This window comes from Neodiprion fabricii, chromosome 7, assembly GCF_021155785.1.
Source record: "Neodiprion fabricii isolate iyNeoFabr1 chromosome 7, iyNeoFabr1.1, whole genome shotgun sequence".
Classification (NCBI taxonomy): domain Eukaryota; kingdom Metazoa; phylum Arthropoda; class Insecta; order Hymenoptera; family Diprionidae; genus Neodiprion; species Neodiprion fabricii.
In genome coordinates, this window is record NC_060245.1 from 23,340,770 (window position 1) to 23,354,925 (window position 14,156).

At 35.7% G+C, this 14,156-nt stretch overlaps 3 protein-coding genes across 8 annotated transcripts; 1 reads left to right on the plus strand and 2 right to left on the minus strand.

The window, feature by feature from the left end:
• Positions 1-650: 650 nt before the first annotated feature.
• Positions 651-6,404, minus strand: LOC124186981 (GRIP and coiled-coil domain-containing protein 1). 4 transcript variants are annotated; one of them, XR_006871758.1, is made up of 11 exons: positions 6,090-6,370; positions 5,847-5,983; positions 5,555-5,719; positions 5,273-5,463; positions 4,895-5,138; positions 4,504-4,819; positions 4,104-4,423; positions 3,557-4,020; positions 3,289-3,469; positions 3,061-3,206; positions 651-2,424 (listed from the first exon to the last, which is right to left on the minus strand). XR_006871758.1 is itself a non-coding variant. In XM_046579197.1 (10 exons), exons 1-9 carry the CDS (start codon positions 6,172-6,174, stop codon positions 3,292-3,294), a joined length of 2,091 nt encoding a protein of 696 aa, XP_046435153.1. In that variant the 5' UTR covers positions 6,175-6,404; the 3' UTR covers positions 651-3,206; positions 3,289-3,291. The 4 variants fall into 4 exon arrangements, 3 of the variants coding, with proteins under 3 accessions (XP_046435153.1, XP_046435152.1, XP_046435154.1); XM_046579197.1 differs by having other exon boundaries at positions 651-3,206; positions 4,104-4,414; positions 6,090-6,404; XM_046579196.1 differs by having other exon boundaries at positions 651-3,206.
• LOC124186980 (centrosomal protein of 152 kDa-like) lies at positions 3,731-14,130 on the plus strand. Of its 3 annotated transcripts, none has more exons than XM_046579195.1 (12): positions 3,731-3,868; positions 7,828-7,952; positions 8,036-8,915; positions 8,984-9,072; positions 9,175-9,375; positions 9,662-9,901; positions 9,967-10,139; positions 10,218-10,679; positions 10,779-11,101; positions 11,189-11,292; positions 11,382-12,608; positions 12,689-14,129. In XM_046579195.1, exons 2-12 carry the CDS (start codon positions 7,836-7,838, stop codon positions 12,902-12,904), a joined length of 4,032 nt encoding a protein of 1,343 aa, XP_046435151.1. In that variant the 5' UTR covers positions 3,731-3,868; positions 7,828-7,835; the 3' UTR covers positions 12,905-14,129. The 3 variants fall into 3 exon arrangements, with proteins under 3 accessions (XP_046435151.1, XP_046435149.1, XP_046435150.1); XM_046579193.1 differs by lacking the exon at positions 3,731-3,868 and adding an exon at positions 7,409-7,512 and having other exon boundaries at positions 12,689-14,130; XM_046579194.1 differs by lacking the exon at positions 3,731-3,868 and adding an exon at positions 7,538-7,751 and having other exon boundaries at positions 12,689-14,130.
• On the minus strand, positions 6,449-7,464 carry LOC124186984 (D-aminoacyl-tRNA deacylase 1). Its single transcript, XM_046579203.1, has 4 exons — positions 7,282-7,464; positions 7,009-7,099; positions 6,673-6,908; positions 6,449-6,600 (listed from the first exon to the last, which is right to left on the minus strand). The coding sequence occupies exons 1-4, from the start codon at positions 7,322-7,324 to the stop codon at positions 6,509-6,511; spliced, it is 462 nt and encodes a 153-aa protein (XP_046435159.1). The 5' UTR covers positions 7,325-7,464; the 3' UTR covers positions 6,449-6,508.
• Positions 14,131-14,156: the final 26 nt, after the last annotated feature.

Genomic DNA, 14,156 nt, shown 5'->3' on the forward strand with positions numbered 1-14,156 from the left:
AACGTCGTGATTATATACAAATGTGACACATACATAACGAAGACGATGAGGATATTTTGAAACTGATCTTTCAAACTACTTGAGGTGATTCCGTGTACCTTGAGATAACTGGAACGAAACTTTGAACGTGAATATCAAAGGTCTGCTTTAAACGACCCTCTCTGTATGTATGCGTGTATAATTTGTGTACAAAGTATGCACTGATATATACATGTACAAAATGACGAGTATGATAAACATATATTTGACATTTTATAATAGCCACTATCTGGCAGAAGCTTGAAACTCTTTATCGACAGCGGTGGTCATGTTTGGTTCATTTACAATTTTCAATTACACCCAAAGTATGCGTGTGCAGATAAGTAACCGTAAATGATTGCGACACACGCTATGCTTTAAGGTAATGAAACAAGCATCGGTGGTGCTTGGTAGACTTTAAAGCCTACCTGAGACTTCACCAGCCGATTAGTACACGCTAGACCAAATTTATAAAGTGACTGTACAATAATTTCGAAGTGCACATTTTGACGATGTATTATAAAATTTGTTCGTTATAACATTTTAATTAATTAAACTTAGTTAGATGAATCAGGAACACTGTATTGCATATTTGCAAATAGGTCTCTGCTATGCTTTTTTAGTACAGTTTCCAATTTTCTATAAAGTATGTGTTTCATAATACTTGAAAGTTTGCTAAAAGTCATTTAATTCTCCGTCGCGCACATCGTTGTATCAACAGATAACAGAAAACAGTATTTAAGGGTATTTTTGGTTAAGATAAATTAAAGACAGGTGCAATGATCACACGAATATCAATTAGCTGGTTGAAACTTCGGTTAATGTCTATAATGTATTAGAATTCGATTTGTTTTCCTTGTAGCTAAAGTCGAGATCTGGTGCATGGATTCCCCAAAGTAGCGAGAACGATTCTTTCTGACAATTTATAAGATTACCAAAAAATGAAATGAACAAATATTGAATATTGTGTGAACATTTTGACGACAGCTGCAGTACGAGGTAACGATTATTAATACAATCATATTACCGCGTGGCTATATGGATGCTTACATCAACATTATAAATTTAAGTGGTTTAACGGTAAAAACTTTTCGATGCTTAGAAATTCACAGTCATGCCTTATAGACCAAACATCGTAATAATTGAAATGCATTTCTGTTGTGGGAAAAGGAACTTCCTCATTGAGAATAAATGAAAATAAATGATATTTTCTTCAAATTGCTATACGTAACAATTTATTGTCGACAACTAATTGAATACTCAGTGATTCAATTGCTTTTGGGAACAGCCATACGGTGTATGAAGTTTCGTTAATTTTAATCAAGATACTCTGAAACGATAATTAGGAAGTAAATTTCTGTTTCAATTTTTTGAGGAAAAACATCGGATGTATTATTTTTTTTGAAAAGCATAAATTTTTAAGGGTATTACATACTTTAATGTGTATATAATACGATGTATAAATCATACTGTTATATGACTGTAATAATAATTGAGATATATAATAATAATAATAATAATGGTAATAGTAATAATAATAATATTAATTACGATACCAAGACGTAACAATTATTTGAAAATAAAATTAAGTGACAGGGAAAAATACATAAATTAAATTGAATATTTGCTAGAGAAATTGGATAATTGATATTCGGGTGAATGTCGCGTTAAAAGAGAAGCGTGAATCGAATTATTTAATGTCTAAAATAGAAAATTGCGTGTGACAGAATAAATAAGATGTTGAAATCTGTGTTGACAATCGCCGACATATTGAGCTTACATTAATAACTGAACGATATTGTAGAGACACAATATGCCTTCGAAGTGTTGAAAATAAATTTTCTACTTTTTATTCGTAAGTACATTTTTACGAAATCAGTTAAATGTTAATATTTAGTATCGATCGTTCGGTGGGTACATTTTTAACGTGTTCACGTATATTTCGACGAATTTTTGTATTGTACTTACGATTGAAAATCTAAATTTTGTATTCCCATTTTGGGAAGAGGTTGATTATAACTGTTGATTTTCAAGTAATTTTCAAGCTTCTACATCGAGCTTGATTTGTCAGGTGAATGTAGCTTACTTGTATATATGGTACATATATAACAAAACCCAGTCCGCTGTTAGTTACAACATATTATTAATCTTTTAGTATAAATATGAATATCTTTGTTAAGATAAAAATCGACCGCGTAAACTTCTGTAATGTTGTATCATTTTGATGCTATTATAAATCGCATTAGAGAACGTAAATTATATACAAATAGAGGTACGTGTTATATTATATTATCGAGAATGTGATCGAAGCGAGAGATGTTTATTATTTCATGTTGTTCGATAAAGAGAATTGGTAACAATTTGCACAATCCTGCATGAGCTGCAGTCTTTCTCCACTAGCCTTTCCTGTACATAAAACGATAAATATTTGATTGTGCGATATGACGATACGTATAATCATAATCAATAAACTGTAACGATATTATAGACTCAAGTATATGAATCATTTAAATAATATACACACATGCATATATATAATATATGTATATATATATATATATATATATTACATATATATATATTAATAATTTTATTGTAAATGTGTTACATAATGTGTATTTCGTACATCCCGAGTACTTGCAGTAGGCATTAGATAGAAAATATTGCTTGAGGATATTTTTTCAATGCCAACAATGTGATCACTTCATGTAGAGAAAGCGATATAATAAATTTCATGTAGAATTAATAGTTTGAACGTGTCTTTTGAGTGTTTTCGTATCCACTTCTTAACAAGACCAGAAACTACATGAAATCTAAGAATTTATCGCTAAATCAAGTTTCTTTTTACTGTCTCGTACAATTTGATAGTCCTTTGGATATCTCTCATCAAACACATTACATAGAATATTTTCGTATCGTTTTATAAATAATTTAAATGCTATATCTAATGTTTTAGTCGATTAACTATTTGTAGTGGATAAAGGGAATGTTTCTTCTCACTCGTGCGATGAGTGAAGAATGAATAATTGCGAAATTTTTCACCTTTTACCCCAGGCAGATTGTCCAGGCCAAGGTAGTCGCAGAGAGAAAAATAATCCTGCTCGAAACGTGACACCCTGATGATTTTGCTCCGATTACTTTCAAGAAACGAATATAATGACGAATGTAGCACCATTTAATCGATATATCTGAAGAGGAAGCACGGGTTACACATATCAATACTGGTGATTTTAACGCAATGAAAATCAACTGGAATTGAAATCAACTTACTCATCAATGTCGTTTGAGGTGACGAATTTTCTCCACCTCTTCCGGAGTGAAGTGAAGAATTGTAGAAATAGCATTCAACATATGCCGCTTACTGGATGCATCATTAGTCAGGAGGTAATTGAGTACGACATTCTTCAAGTACTCGAGATTTGCACCTTCTCTGGATTTGTAGGCTTTCAATCTACATGCATACGTGGAAAAAGTTGAGTCGAAAACATTTTTTTAATGCTAGTTATTATAATATTTCTCTTCTAGTTCCCTAGCGTACCTTGTAACTTCATTTTCTAGTCTCTTCAATTCCTCCCTGTGTCTTTCAGTAGCTTTTATATATTCTCTGTGTTTCTCTCTAATATCTGCTTCCATTTTCATATTGCTTTTTCGTAATCCTGAAACCTGGACTTCTCGCCGCGCCAATTCTTGAGCGTAATGGAGCATAGGTGGACTGTCGGCTGTCAGCAAGCCTGTAACGAGATCAACTGCTGGCTCGGAAATATTGTCCGGAGTTGGAGATTTGGAGCGGTCTTCCTGATCTCCAGAAGAAGCTTTCTTTGGCAGTAACGCGTGAAATGACGACTTTAAGGTTTGAATTTCTTGGTCCTTTTCCTGAATTAATACTAATGTTCGTTCCCTTTGACGTTGAAGCTGATGTTCCAAAGTTGAAATCTTCCCTCGGAATTCATTCTCTTTCAGAGATAGCGATCGTTCACTTTTCAATCGTTCTTCTCTGAGTAGCTGCAATACATCGACTGCGGTTATTACTGTTAAAACTTGAGTGACAAATTTGTTTTTGCCCACATATTCTGTATTTTTATTACCTGTTGCTGATTTTCTAATTGAGATTTGCATTCTTTTTCTTTGTTAATTATATCTGCATGCGATCTGCGCAATCTTTCTTCCAAATTTTTAACCTGCAATTTAGCAGCATTCAACTGCAGTTTGTAATTGCCACTTTCATTTGATTCAGAAGCAGTAATTTTGTCCCGTTCTTTATTCAGTGAGGAATCAGGTATCGCATGACGAAGCTGGGCCGATGTTTTCAATTTAAAATCTTCGAACTCTTGCTCTAGTTTTTCAAACTTTTCTTTGTACTCTAGATCCTCGTTAACATCGCGTAGATTTAATTTACCTAAAAGATCTGACATTTTTGTTCATAAACTCTGAGTAGAACTTGCACGATTGAGCTAACTATTAAAATAGACCTGGAGGATACGTTACTTTTGATATCAGACGACTTGTCCTGATTAGCCAGGTCCGACATACGAGCATAGAGCTTCTTTATTTTAGCTGCAATTTCTTCTGGATCATTTTCAAACCTTCCTGTTTCTTCATCTTTACATCCAGCCCCCTGCAAGTTGGCCAATTGGTCCTTTAGCTTTTGAATAGCTTGCTGATCCTGATGCCTCAGTCTATCGTATCCTCCGACTGTTTCCGATAATTCTGCTAATCGAGCCTCCAACCCAGCAACTCGGGATTCATGCGTCATTGCTAGAATTCTTGCCTGTTGTTCTGCGGCAGAGGCTCTTTTTTGTTCCTATATACAATGAGATATTATACAGTCGGTCGTTCATTGGAAGTAACAATTTTATGAACTCTGTGCTATTGTTACCTCTTGAATTGCATTGCGATGTTGTTGTTTTAAACTCGCCATTTCAGATTGTAAAGAAAGCAGCAGTGGAGGAGTTTCTTTTGCAGCTGCCTCTGCTTGTTTCAATTTATTCCTAGCAATTTCTAACTCCGCCTCTAGCAACTTACTTTGCTCTTTACTCGCGACATTGATCTTTAGATCTCTAACTTGGTTTTCCAACTGTTCTTTGGCGCATCTTTCGTCGTTGAGCAGTCTTTGCAGTTCCCTACAAATTGATAATATAATCCACACTATTACCTTAACAATTTCGTTGTGAAGTTTGAAAAAAATTTGCTGTAATAACAAGTTGGTCAAGGCAAAAAATATTCGATTAGTTAATTTGCATGCAAGCCAATGTACCAACAATGGTCGAAAGCAATCTTCATACAAGTGAGGTATATGTACTTAATCATTGCGGAATGATCAGCTTGCTCCTTTTCCCGTTCATGCCGTTCCATGATCAGTTTATACTTAACATGTTCAACCTCGGAGCGTATCTCTTTTTGTGCCTGTTTTAATTTTTCTCTCAACTCTCTGATAACTTTTTCATACTGGAAAACATTTCACATAATCAAATCAAAAGATGTTTCAAAATATCAATTTAGACAAATATTGCTGTGTTTAAAATTTAATTGCGCTCACTTCTTCTCTTTCCGTACGCAGCTGTTTTTTATCAGACTGAAAATTCGCCTCCATTTTTGATTTTTCTGCCGAAAGAGTTGCTAGTGAATTCATCAGGGCACTAAGCTGAGTTTTTAACTGCTCCACAGTCTCTGGTGGACTTGCTTCTTTTTTAGAATTGGGCACCTGAAAGTATAAAGTTTGTCAAAAAAGTATTCAACGAACATTTACTGCATTCCATATACAACTATGGATTGATAATATGAATACGCAATCGCTTGTAAGTATAGTAATGCGATTCATCTTCAAGTACCGGTTCAGTGCCAGTTTTCAAATCCGACGGTTTATCATTTTTATCAACGTCAGCCTTAGTTTTAAGGATAAAAGCTTTGAGGCTTTCTTCTAGGGCTTCTTTTTCCTTTATTAGACTTTCGTACGCCGGCACGATATCTGAAATAATATACAAATTAGATGTACATCGTCGCGTGTCCGGTTACCCGAGCGTTTCAAATGTTGCGCGCCATTTTTTATTCCGCTGCACTCAGCTATTACCAACCTCTCAAACGGTTTTCATACTTGGTTAGCTTTTGCCTCTGCTTGTCTACGATTTCCCAGAGCTCCTTCTTGCTAGTTTTTTCCATTTTATTAATCACCTTCTGGACTTACAGGTTGAATACAACGTATGCTTGCAATATTCATAGGTGATTGAGCTTATAAATCAATTCAGAAATGAAACGGAGATGTTAAATAGGATAGCGTATGACAGCTGGCGATTGCAATCATATTCACGAGCACACGTGCTTCCAGTATTGCCAACGTTATAATTTCGTGCTCTTTCTCGCACTGATTAGTGACACCATCTTTGATTTATTTTAGAACAGATGAATGGTCGCAAGGCAGGAATTAGGCGTGGGCTTAAAGCAGAATTTTTAGAATTTATTTTATTTCCAGACTCAAGCGCACGACGTCTTTAAATCACTGAGATACTCTAACAGGTGATTCAATCTCCAGGGTGACTGGTCCATCATTCTCGATTAGAACTTGCATCATTGCGCCAAATTTCCCATCTGAAAAATGTATTGTAGGTATGGTTGTAGTACACTTATAAATTGTGAAGAGGGTGAAGAGTATTTACATACCTTTTATCAACTCGGGTTTGTACTGTTTGCCAAGTTCAAGGAGAAAATTGTTGTAAAATGGTTCCGATTCCGCAGCTGGCATTGCTCTGTGAAAATCCAGTTTATTCCCCTTCAATTGATGGTACAAGGTGAACTGGCTGACACATAGAATTTCATAATTTTTATCCACAACGTTTGTAGACCATCTTTTCTCATTTTCGTCCTCGAAGATTTTAGTGTTAAGAATCTTGCGGATTCTGTTTTAAAATCGAATATATTCAAAGGTCCCATCAGGTTCTTAGCAATTTATCAAAATATGTGAAAGATACATTAAATTATTGAGGCGAGTTAAATTACATGTATTCCATATCTGCCGCATTGTCGTCTTTTTTTAGTCCTATTAAAACGCAGAGTCCCCGTCCGATGCAACTGATGATTTCACCATTAACTCGAGAAGAAAAAAATTTGAAGAAATCGTTTAATCACCCAAATAATTGTCTGACAGTAGTGTTGGTGCATATTGATTCGAAGCTAGAGTGCAATAAATATTTATTTGGAAATTCAAAATTTATCGCGAATACTGTAATCAAATCAGCCACTGTGTAACCTAAAGCAATCAAGTACTCTCACCTGATACACTAGCTTGTGTAACTCGTTGAATTACGGCTTTCATCCTGCATGAACGAATCGGTCAATTCAAGTTTTATAGAAATTCTGAATGATTGTTTGGGGACAAGTCGAGTGTCTTTTGTTCGTACGAGATTTGAGGAGAGCTGATAACGTACGAAGTTTTTCTGTCACTGATGAATCAGGATGGCGTCTATCCGGTTACGCGAGGTTGGCGGGAGCGCGACGCAACTAGTACGTAATTTGATATTTCCGGTGCGTGTAATATGCTATAGAGTGGTGTTTGACTTTTCAAAGATTGTTTACAAGCGTTTTCCCCCGTTAACGTTCAATCGAATTTAGTCAAATCCATTATCAATATCAAGGCAGGGTCGGTGGCAACAGTTTCATAAACATCCCGGAATGTATTTCTGAACAACATTCAACCCCGTTGTGTTAAATGCGACTAGTTATCGATGACACACTTGTTGCACGTAGGTTATGGCCCTATAAACAAAGGTACTTTATTCACAAATCAATGATATAACATAGTTGTTCGGCGTTAAGCAGGCTTCGGGATGGAAGGGCCTGGTATAAGTTTGTTTCAAGGATCCGATAGCATCCAGTTGAACACAACCGCCCAGCGCCAAGAGGAGGATGAAGAACAAGAAGACATCAAGCGCAGGAATGAGGAGGTGAATGTTAACTCTCTTCTTGGTAAACAAACCCAAACCCCTCCGTTTCTTGCACTATAAACCCTTTTCGTAATTTTTTCAAGATCAAAAACATTTTGACAAATGCTTTTGACGACCTCGACAACGACGACGACGAAGCCAGCTCAGTCAACAGCAGTAGATGCTACAATGACGTTACCAGAGACACAGAACGGAGTCATGCAGGAGGGTTAGTTTTTGATACTACGCGCTCTGAGAGTGGCCCGACGGTTTCTCAAATACAACGAGAATTCGGGGTGTACGGACGCGTCGACGCCAGTAATGATTGCAATGATCAACCCCAGTCCAATTTCGAACACCAAAATGCAGATCGTGGCCCTACTATTTCAGACATACAGAGAGAATACGGGGTGTATGGGCAACCGGAAACACCGTATAGTAAGAATACTGCAAATAATATGGTCAATTCGTTGGACAGTCCTTATGAATTGCCCAAACCATCGAATCCTGGGTATCCTCACAATATCAGAGCTCAGCTTAACGAGGGGTATACTTTTCCTGAGAGTTATCCACCTAATTACAAAACTCCAACCAGTCACTTTGGAACAGCGACTGAAAATTATCGAGACAATGGGTATATCGACGATTACGAAAAAAATGGCCCGTATAAAGCTATTCAGGAATTTGGCGGAGGAGATAGCGAAGTCACTTCAGATCATTTTAAGCATTGCTTTCAAACCAGTCCAAATGGCGGTCCTGTCGATGAGAATACAGCCTATAAGACCGCGGAGTATAATAGTAATGAACAATTGCAAGTATTGTATTCTGTTAGAATGCGAGAAATTCAAAGGTTAACGGAAGAGTTGCAACAGTTGCAAGAGGAACGAAAAGAAGAGACAAGTCAACTCAGTAGAAAGCTTGCTCTTGCTCAAGCTGAAGTGGAAAGATCTAACCTGTCGAGAAATCAGGCACAGAATTTACTTGGTAAATATTTTACATTGATGTGAGCAAAAATTTGTTAAACTTTTTTACAATTGTTTTGATTTTTCCAGTGGACGCTAAAGTGGAAATAGGTGATCTCCAGGCAAAATTAGCAGCTTTGAAAGAAAACGTTGCTGTATTGGAAAAGACTAAGCAAAATGTGAGTAATAAAGATGTGAAAATAAAGATCAGAGAGTTTTGTGTTATTTCGTTCCATAAGAATAATAATAATAATAATAATTTCTATTACTCACCTCAACAGATGGGTGAAGAGCTCAGCATTTCCAAAAATTCGGTGGCTGATCTTCAACAAAAAATAGCCGTCCTAGAAAGAGTACAAATGTTGCAGACAACTGATAAAACTCATGAAAAATTTTTGAAACAAGCTCAAGAAAAACACACCATAGAGATGAAGAACATGCAGATACAAATAGATGCTCTTACAGATAAATTAAATGCTAAGGTATTCACTTGAACTAATGAACCTTTCACATAATTTCATAGTATAAAATAACACGAGATCTTTTGTAATTTTTGATGAAGCTGCTAATCATGGATTCTAGCAGCAGCGACATTTGGGCAAGTGTCTGATCTTCTGCATAGAAGTTTGCGTTTGCTTCCTTGAAAAAATTATTTCATTTAAATTTGCTCCAGAGTAATACTGATTCGTGTAATATCTCCCGATTACATCGATCAAGAAAAATTGATATTAAAATGTAAAAATTTACTGGTTGTTTTAAAATAATTAGGAAACATCTTATGTCGCTCTGGAACACAAGTTAGCTGATGTAAGGAGGGCACATGAAACATTAATGGTAGATAAAGGAGATACGATGAATCGTCTGTCGCGTGCGCTAGAGGAAAGTCAGGCTCAATGTCGTCATCTGATGGCCAGTCACAATGTGCAGGAAGTTACGAAACTGGAAACTCAGCTTAGAATTGTGACGGAGGAGAAGGACGAGCTTGTTAAAACTGTACACGAACTGCAGGTAAGGATTGTCGTCTAAGCATCTTTCTTTCCGTGAATACTTGACAAGAGTTCATTTACTTCTAGCGGAAATTGGATTTAGCCAAGAGCGATATTACACAATATGACTCACTGCTGGCAACTACGTGTGAAGAGGAATCCGACTCTATGAGGCAACTAAAGTTGGGCGAACTTCACAATAGATCTAAGAGTAAACCAGCTGATGATATTACCAATAAACTGCGAGGAGAATTGCAGCGGTATTCCTAATTCGTCTTTCGATGGTTACTCAATACCAGAATGAAGATCTTTTAATTAACAAGCTGTTTTTATTATAGATGCTTGGCAGGACAAGCAGTTAAAAGGAAAGAGATAAATCGTCTAGAAAATACTCTTGCCCAAAAAGAAAGAGAGGTCGAACAAGCTTCATCGTTGGCTCAAACATGTCAAGAAGAAGCAGCGAGATATGCAAGGCGGGTCAACGAGTTGGAAATGGAATTGAAATCTCTTTTGACGGACAAAGCTATGAAAGCAAACGCGGAGATACAAAAGCTTTCTGATCACTTGAATGATACAAAAAAACTTTGTGATAACCTGCAGACAGAAAAAAATGAACTCGAGCTTAAACTACAGCAGGCTTTAGTTAGAAATGAGGAAAACTTAAGACGTGTGCATCAGGAAATATTGGCAGAGCAAGAGAAAGAAGCTGTGGGAGAATACAACAAAGAGTATTTAGAAATTCACGAAAAGGCAGTACAAAGAGTCAGGCAGGAGGCGCAAGTTGAAATAGTTCAGTTATCGTAAGTATCATAACCCAAAACAAGAACATTGCATGATGACCGTAGTTTATTTGAACATCTTTAGAATCAATTGTCATAAAAATTTACCATATTTCACAGAGTGCAATTGGAACAGACCCAAAAAGAACTAGATCGAGTTAAAGAATTATACGTAGATGTTTGTGGTACAAAAGAGCAATTGATAGCACAGCATCAGGAAGAAATTGCGGAATTAAAAGTAACGTATGCAGACTTTGAGACACATAAGGCAATGGCGGACAAGATGAATCGTGACTTAGAAACTCAGGCATCCGTTATAAAGAGGCTAACTAAAGAGTGTGAGCTTTATAGGAGTAAAAATGTAGAACTGGAAAACGATTTGAGTCATGAAAGGCAGAGAAGAGAAGAACATGCAAAAAGAATACATGTTGAAATTGAGAGAAGTGAGGAGAAACCATTTTGCTTTGGGTTTTGAAGCACCTTTATAGACGTCAATTTCTGACCATTGATTTTGTCTTTCTTGTTTGCAGCGAAAGAAGAAACGCTGAAAGAACTGCGTAATGCTTACCCAAACCGTAACATAAGTGTAATTTTACCAGATCACTGCTCTGAGCATGTAGATAAAATTACTCAGGTATGTATGTTGTTTAAACATTGTTTTTCATGATACAGAGCACATTTATAGTCAAATATACTCTTTATGGCTATCATATCCTATTGCAGCTTGAAGATGATTGCAAACGTTTGGAAGAAAAGCTTTCGAATGTAGTTGAAGAGAGGAAAAAAATGTCGGAACTACAAACAAATTTGGATGATGCTAGATTAAAAATAGCCCAGTTGGAAATCGCACATGAGTCTTTAAAGAAAAAGTGCGAGGATGTTGCCAGAGATCGAAATTCCTGCAGAGATCAGATCTCTGCATTGGAATTAGAATTATTGAATGCCAAAAGAAGTACACAATCGAATTCACAGGAATCCAGTGATATCAGGCAAAGCCTCGAACGTGCACAAAGTGAATATGAATCATTGCAAAAAGAATATGATAGTGTTTTGAGGGATAGAAATACGTTGAAGGATAAGTTGTCTACTTTAGAAATAAAACAGTTGCAAGGCAATACAGATGTTAATTCAAACTCGGAAGAAAGAATGATACTTTTGGCTAATGAGTCACGGCGCAACGATGAGCAGCTTCAACTTCGATCGAAAGAAATTAATATGCTCAAAGAAGAACGAGATCAGCTCGTAGTTAAACTGAAAGATCAGGCAAGACAATTTGAACGGTATGTTAAGAGTCAAATGCAAGTGTCCGTGGAATTGAACAACTCTCCTCGCAGCTTGACAGGTGATGCTGATTTACAAAAAATGAGGGAAATTGCCATAAAAGAGGTCAGGGAAGAAATGGAGGAGAAAGTGACTGACGAATTAAAGGGGATTGAAGAGCAACATAAGCAAAGACAAAAGGAAATTGAAGAGCAGTATAAAACCCTGTTGTTAGAGTTGCAGTCAAGGTGCAGAGAAAAGACTGAAGAAGTTGAAGCAGTAAAGGAAACTATGATCGCAGAAAGACTCCAATTACAGTCGAGGTTTAAGGCGCAGGAACAAACGATAGCAAAAATGATAGAAGCAAAGCTGGAAAAGATGCATCATGAGTTGGTGGCGAGAAAAATTAGGATAGAATCCTTACTGGAGGAATTGAGAAGGAGAGAAATTGATATGGAAGAACAGAGGAATGTAATGGCCCAAGTAATGTCCGAGTGGGCATCGGAAATTAGATCGGTCAAAACAAAAGAGGCCGAAATGAATCAAGATATTGAAAAGTTGAAGCAAAAGGAGGAGGCCTTAACCGAAGAAGTCAAAGATTTAAAACAAACGGAGGAAGATATGAAAAGTAATATCAATATGTTGAAACACAAGTATCAGTCAGCAAGGAAAACTGCTCAAAATTATAAGGTAAGACCTTCGGGATATCATTCGGTATACCCAACGATAAACGTCTAGAGTTCTGGTTTTAAAACTGACATGGTTTACAGGAATTGGCGGAGAATAAAGAAAAATTCTTTCTAAGCGAATGCGAAAGGATCAAGGAGGGTTACAAAAGAGCCATGAATCAAGTACAACAAAAAGTTGATGCAATAGTGAGCTCTCAAGAGAAACAAGTATCGACAAAAATGGCGGAGCTCGAGAGTCAGTATGAAGAACAGTTAGAACAAATGAGACTTAAAATGAAGTACAAAAATAAATGTTGAAGTATGTATTAATTCCACTTACCTCTGGTAGAGCTTTCCGTAGTTTATGATAAATTTTAGTTAGAAGAGGCTAATTATATATTATTCTAGTTTAATTTAAAGCACTTTATTGTACAACACATCATTAGAAGAGATTTTATTTTAGGAACAATATTTTCAAATATATATAATAATATTACCAGTCGCTGCGGTTGCCCATACATCAAACGATACGATAGTCATTATTATAAGTGTTACATTTCTCTATAAGTTTTGCAATCATAATTGCAAAATTCTATATAATTAACGACAGGCAAAGTGCCTGGTCACGTACTTTGTAGGAAATTGTAATTGTAAATCACAAATTGATACAAATATTAAAAATAATATTAATCATTTCTATAAAATTTATATCATGTAAAGTTGAAATTTTATAAATTTTTATACTTAAGATATTAATAACAAGCGTCGTACAACTGTCCATCCGTCAGAGAATGTCGGGACCGCACTATAAGCACCAGTAGCCACCACTGAGTTTGGCTCGTTAATATTGGATGAGGTTGTACACGGAGGTTTTCATTATTATAATCAATTATTTTAATTACTGTAGATCTGCAAGACTAGATAATTATGTTTTAGATAAAAATTTATGCCTCTGTTACTATATGAATATTCGTTTAAGTAATAATGAAAAGAAAAAAATTTATTCATTATACGGGAAAAAAGAAAAGAATGAAAAGGATAAAAAAATATGTATATTAATCGGTACTTTCGTAGATTTATTTTGAACTAAATTTTCATTAACTGTGGCAATTTGAAAAAGAATCTATTCTTCTTTCAGTGACGTATCTATCGTGTCGTTTGGATTGGAAATTTCAGCAACCAAACTATAGAGAGTATTGCATAATATATATTGTTTAATTACGTGTCGATACTGTCACAAAATAATAATATCATCATTATCATTTATTATAAAATCATCACTAAATACAGAGTATTATTAATATTAATTACTTACGATGTATTTTTGTACGTAGAATGAATTAATTTATTTTTTGTAATAAACATCTTATGTCATACCAGATTCTAACTAATACTAATCAGTAAAAGCGACATCCTGTCTGTGTTCAGAGTGTGCGGTTTTGGTTTGGCATTTTCTTTTCGTTTCATGCACAATCCAATGTTTCTAGTTATATTACGACTCGTTATAAGAATCTGTAGTTTTAAGATCCCAAGTATGTTAACTTGTTCATTTCAACAAGCCATTCAAACA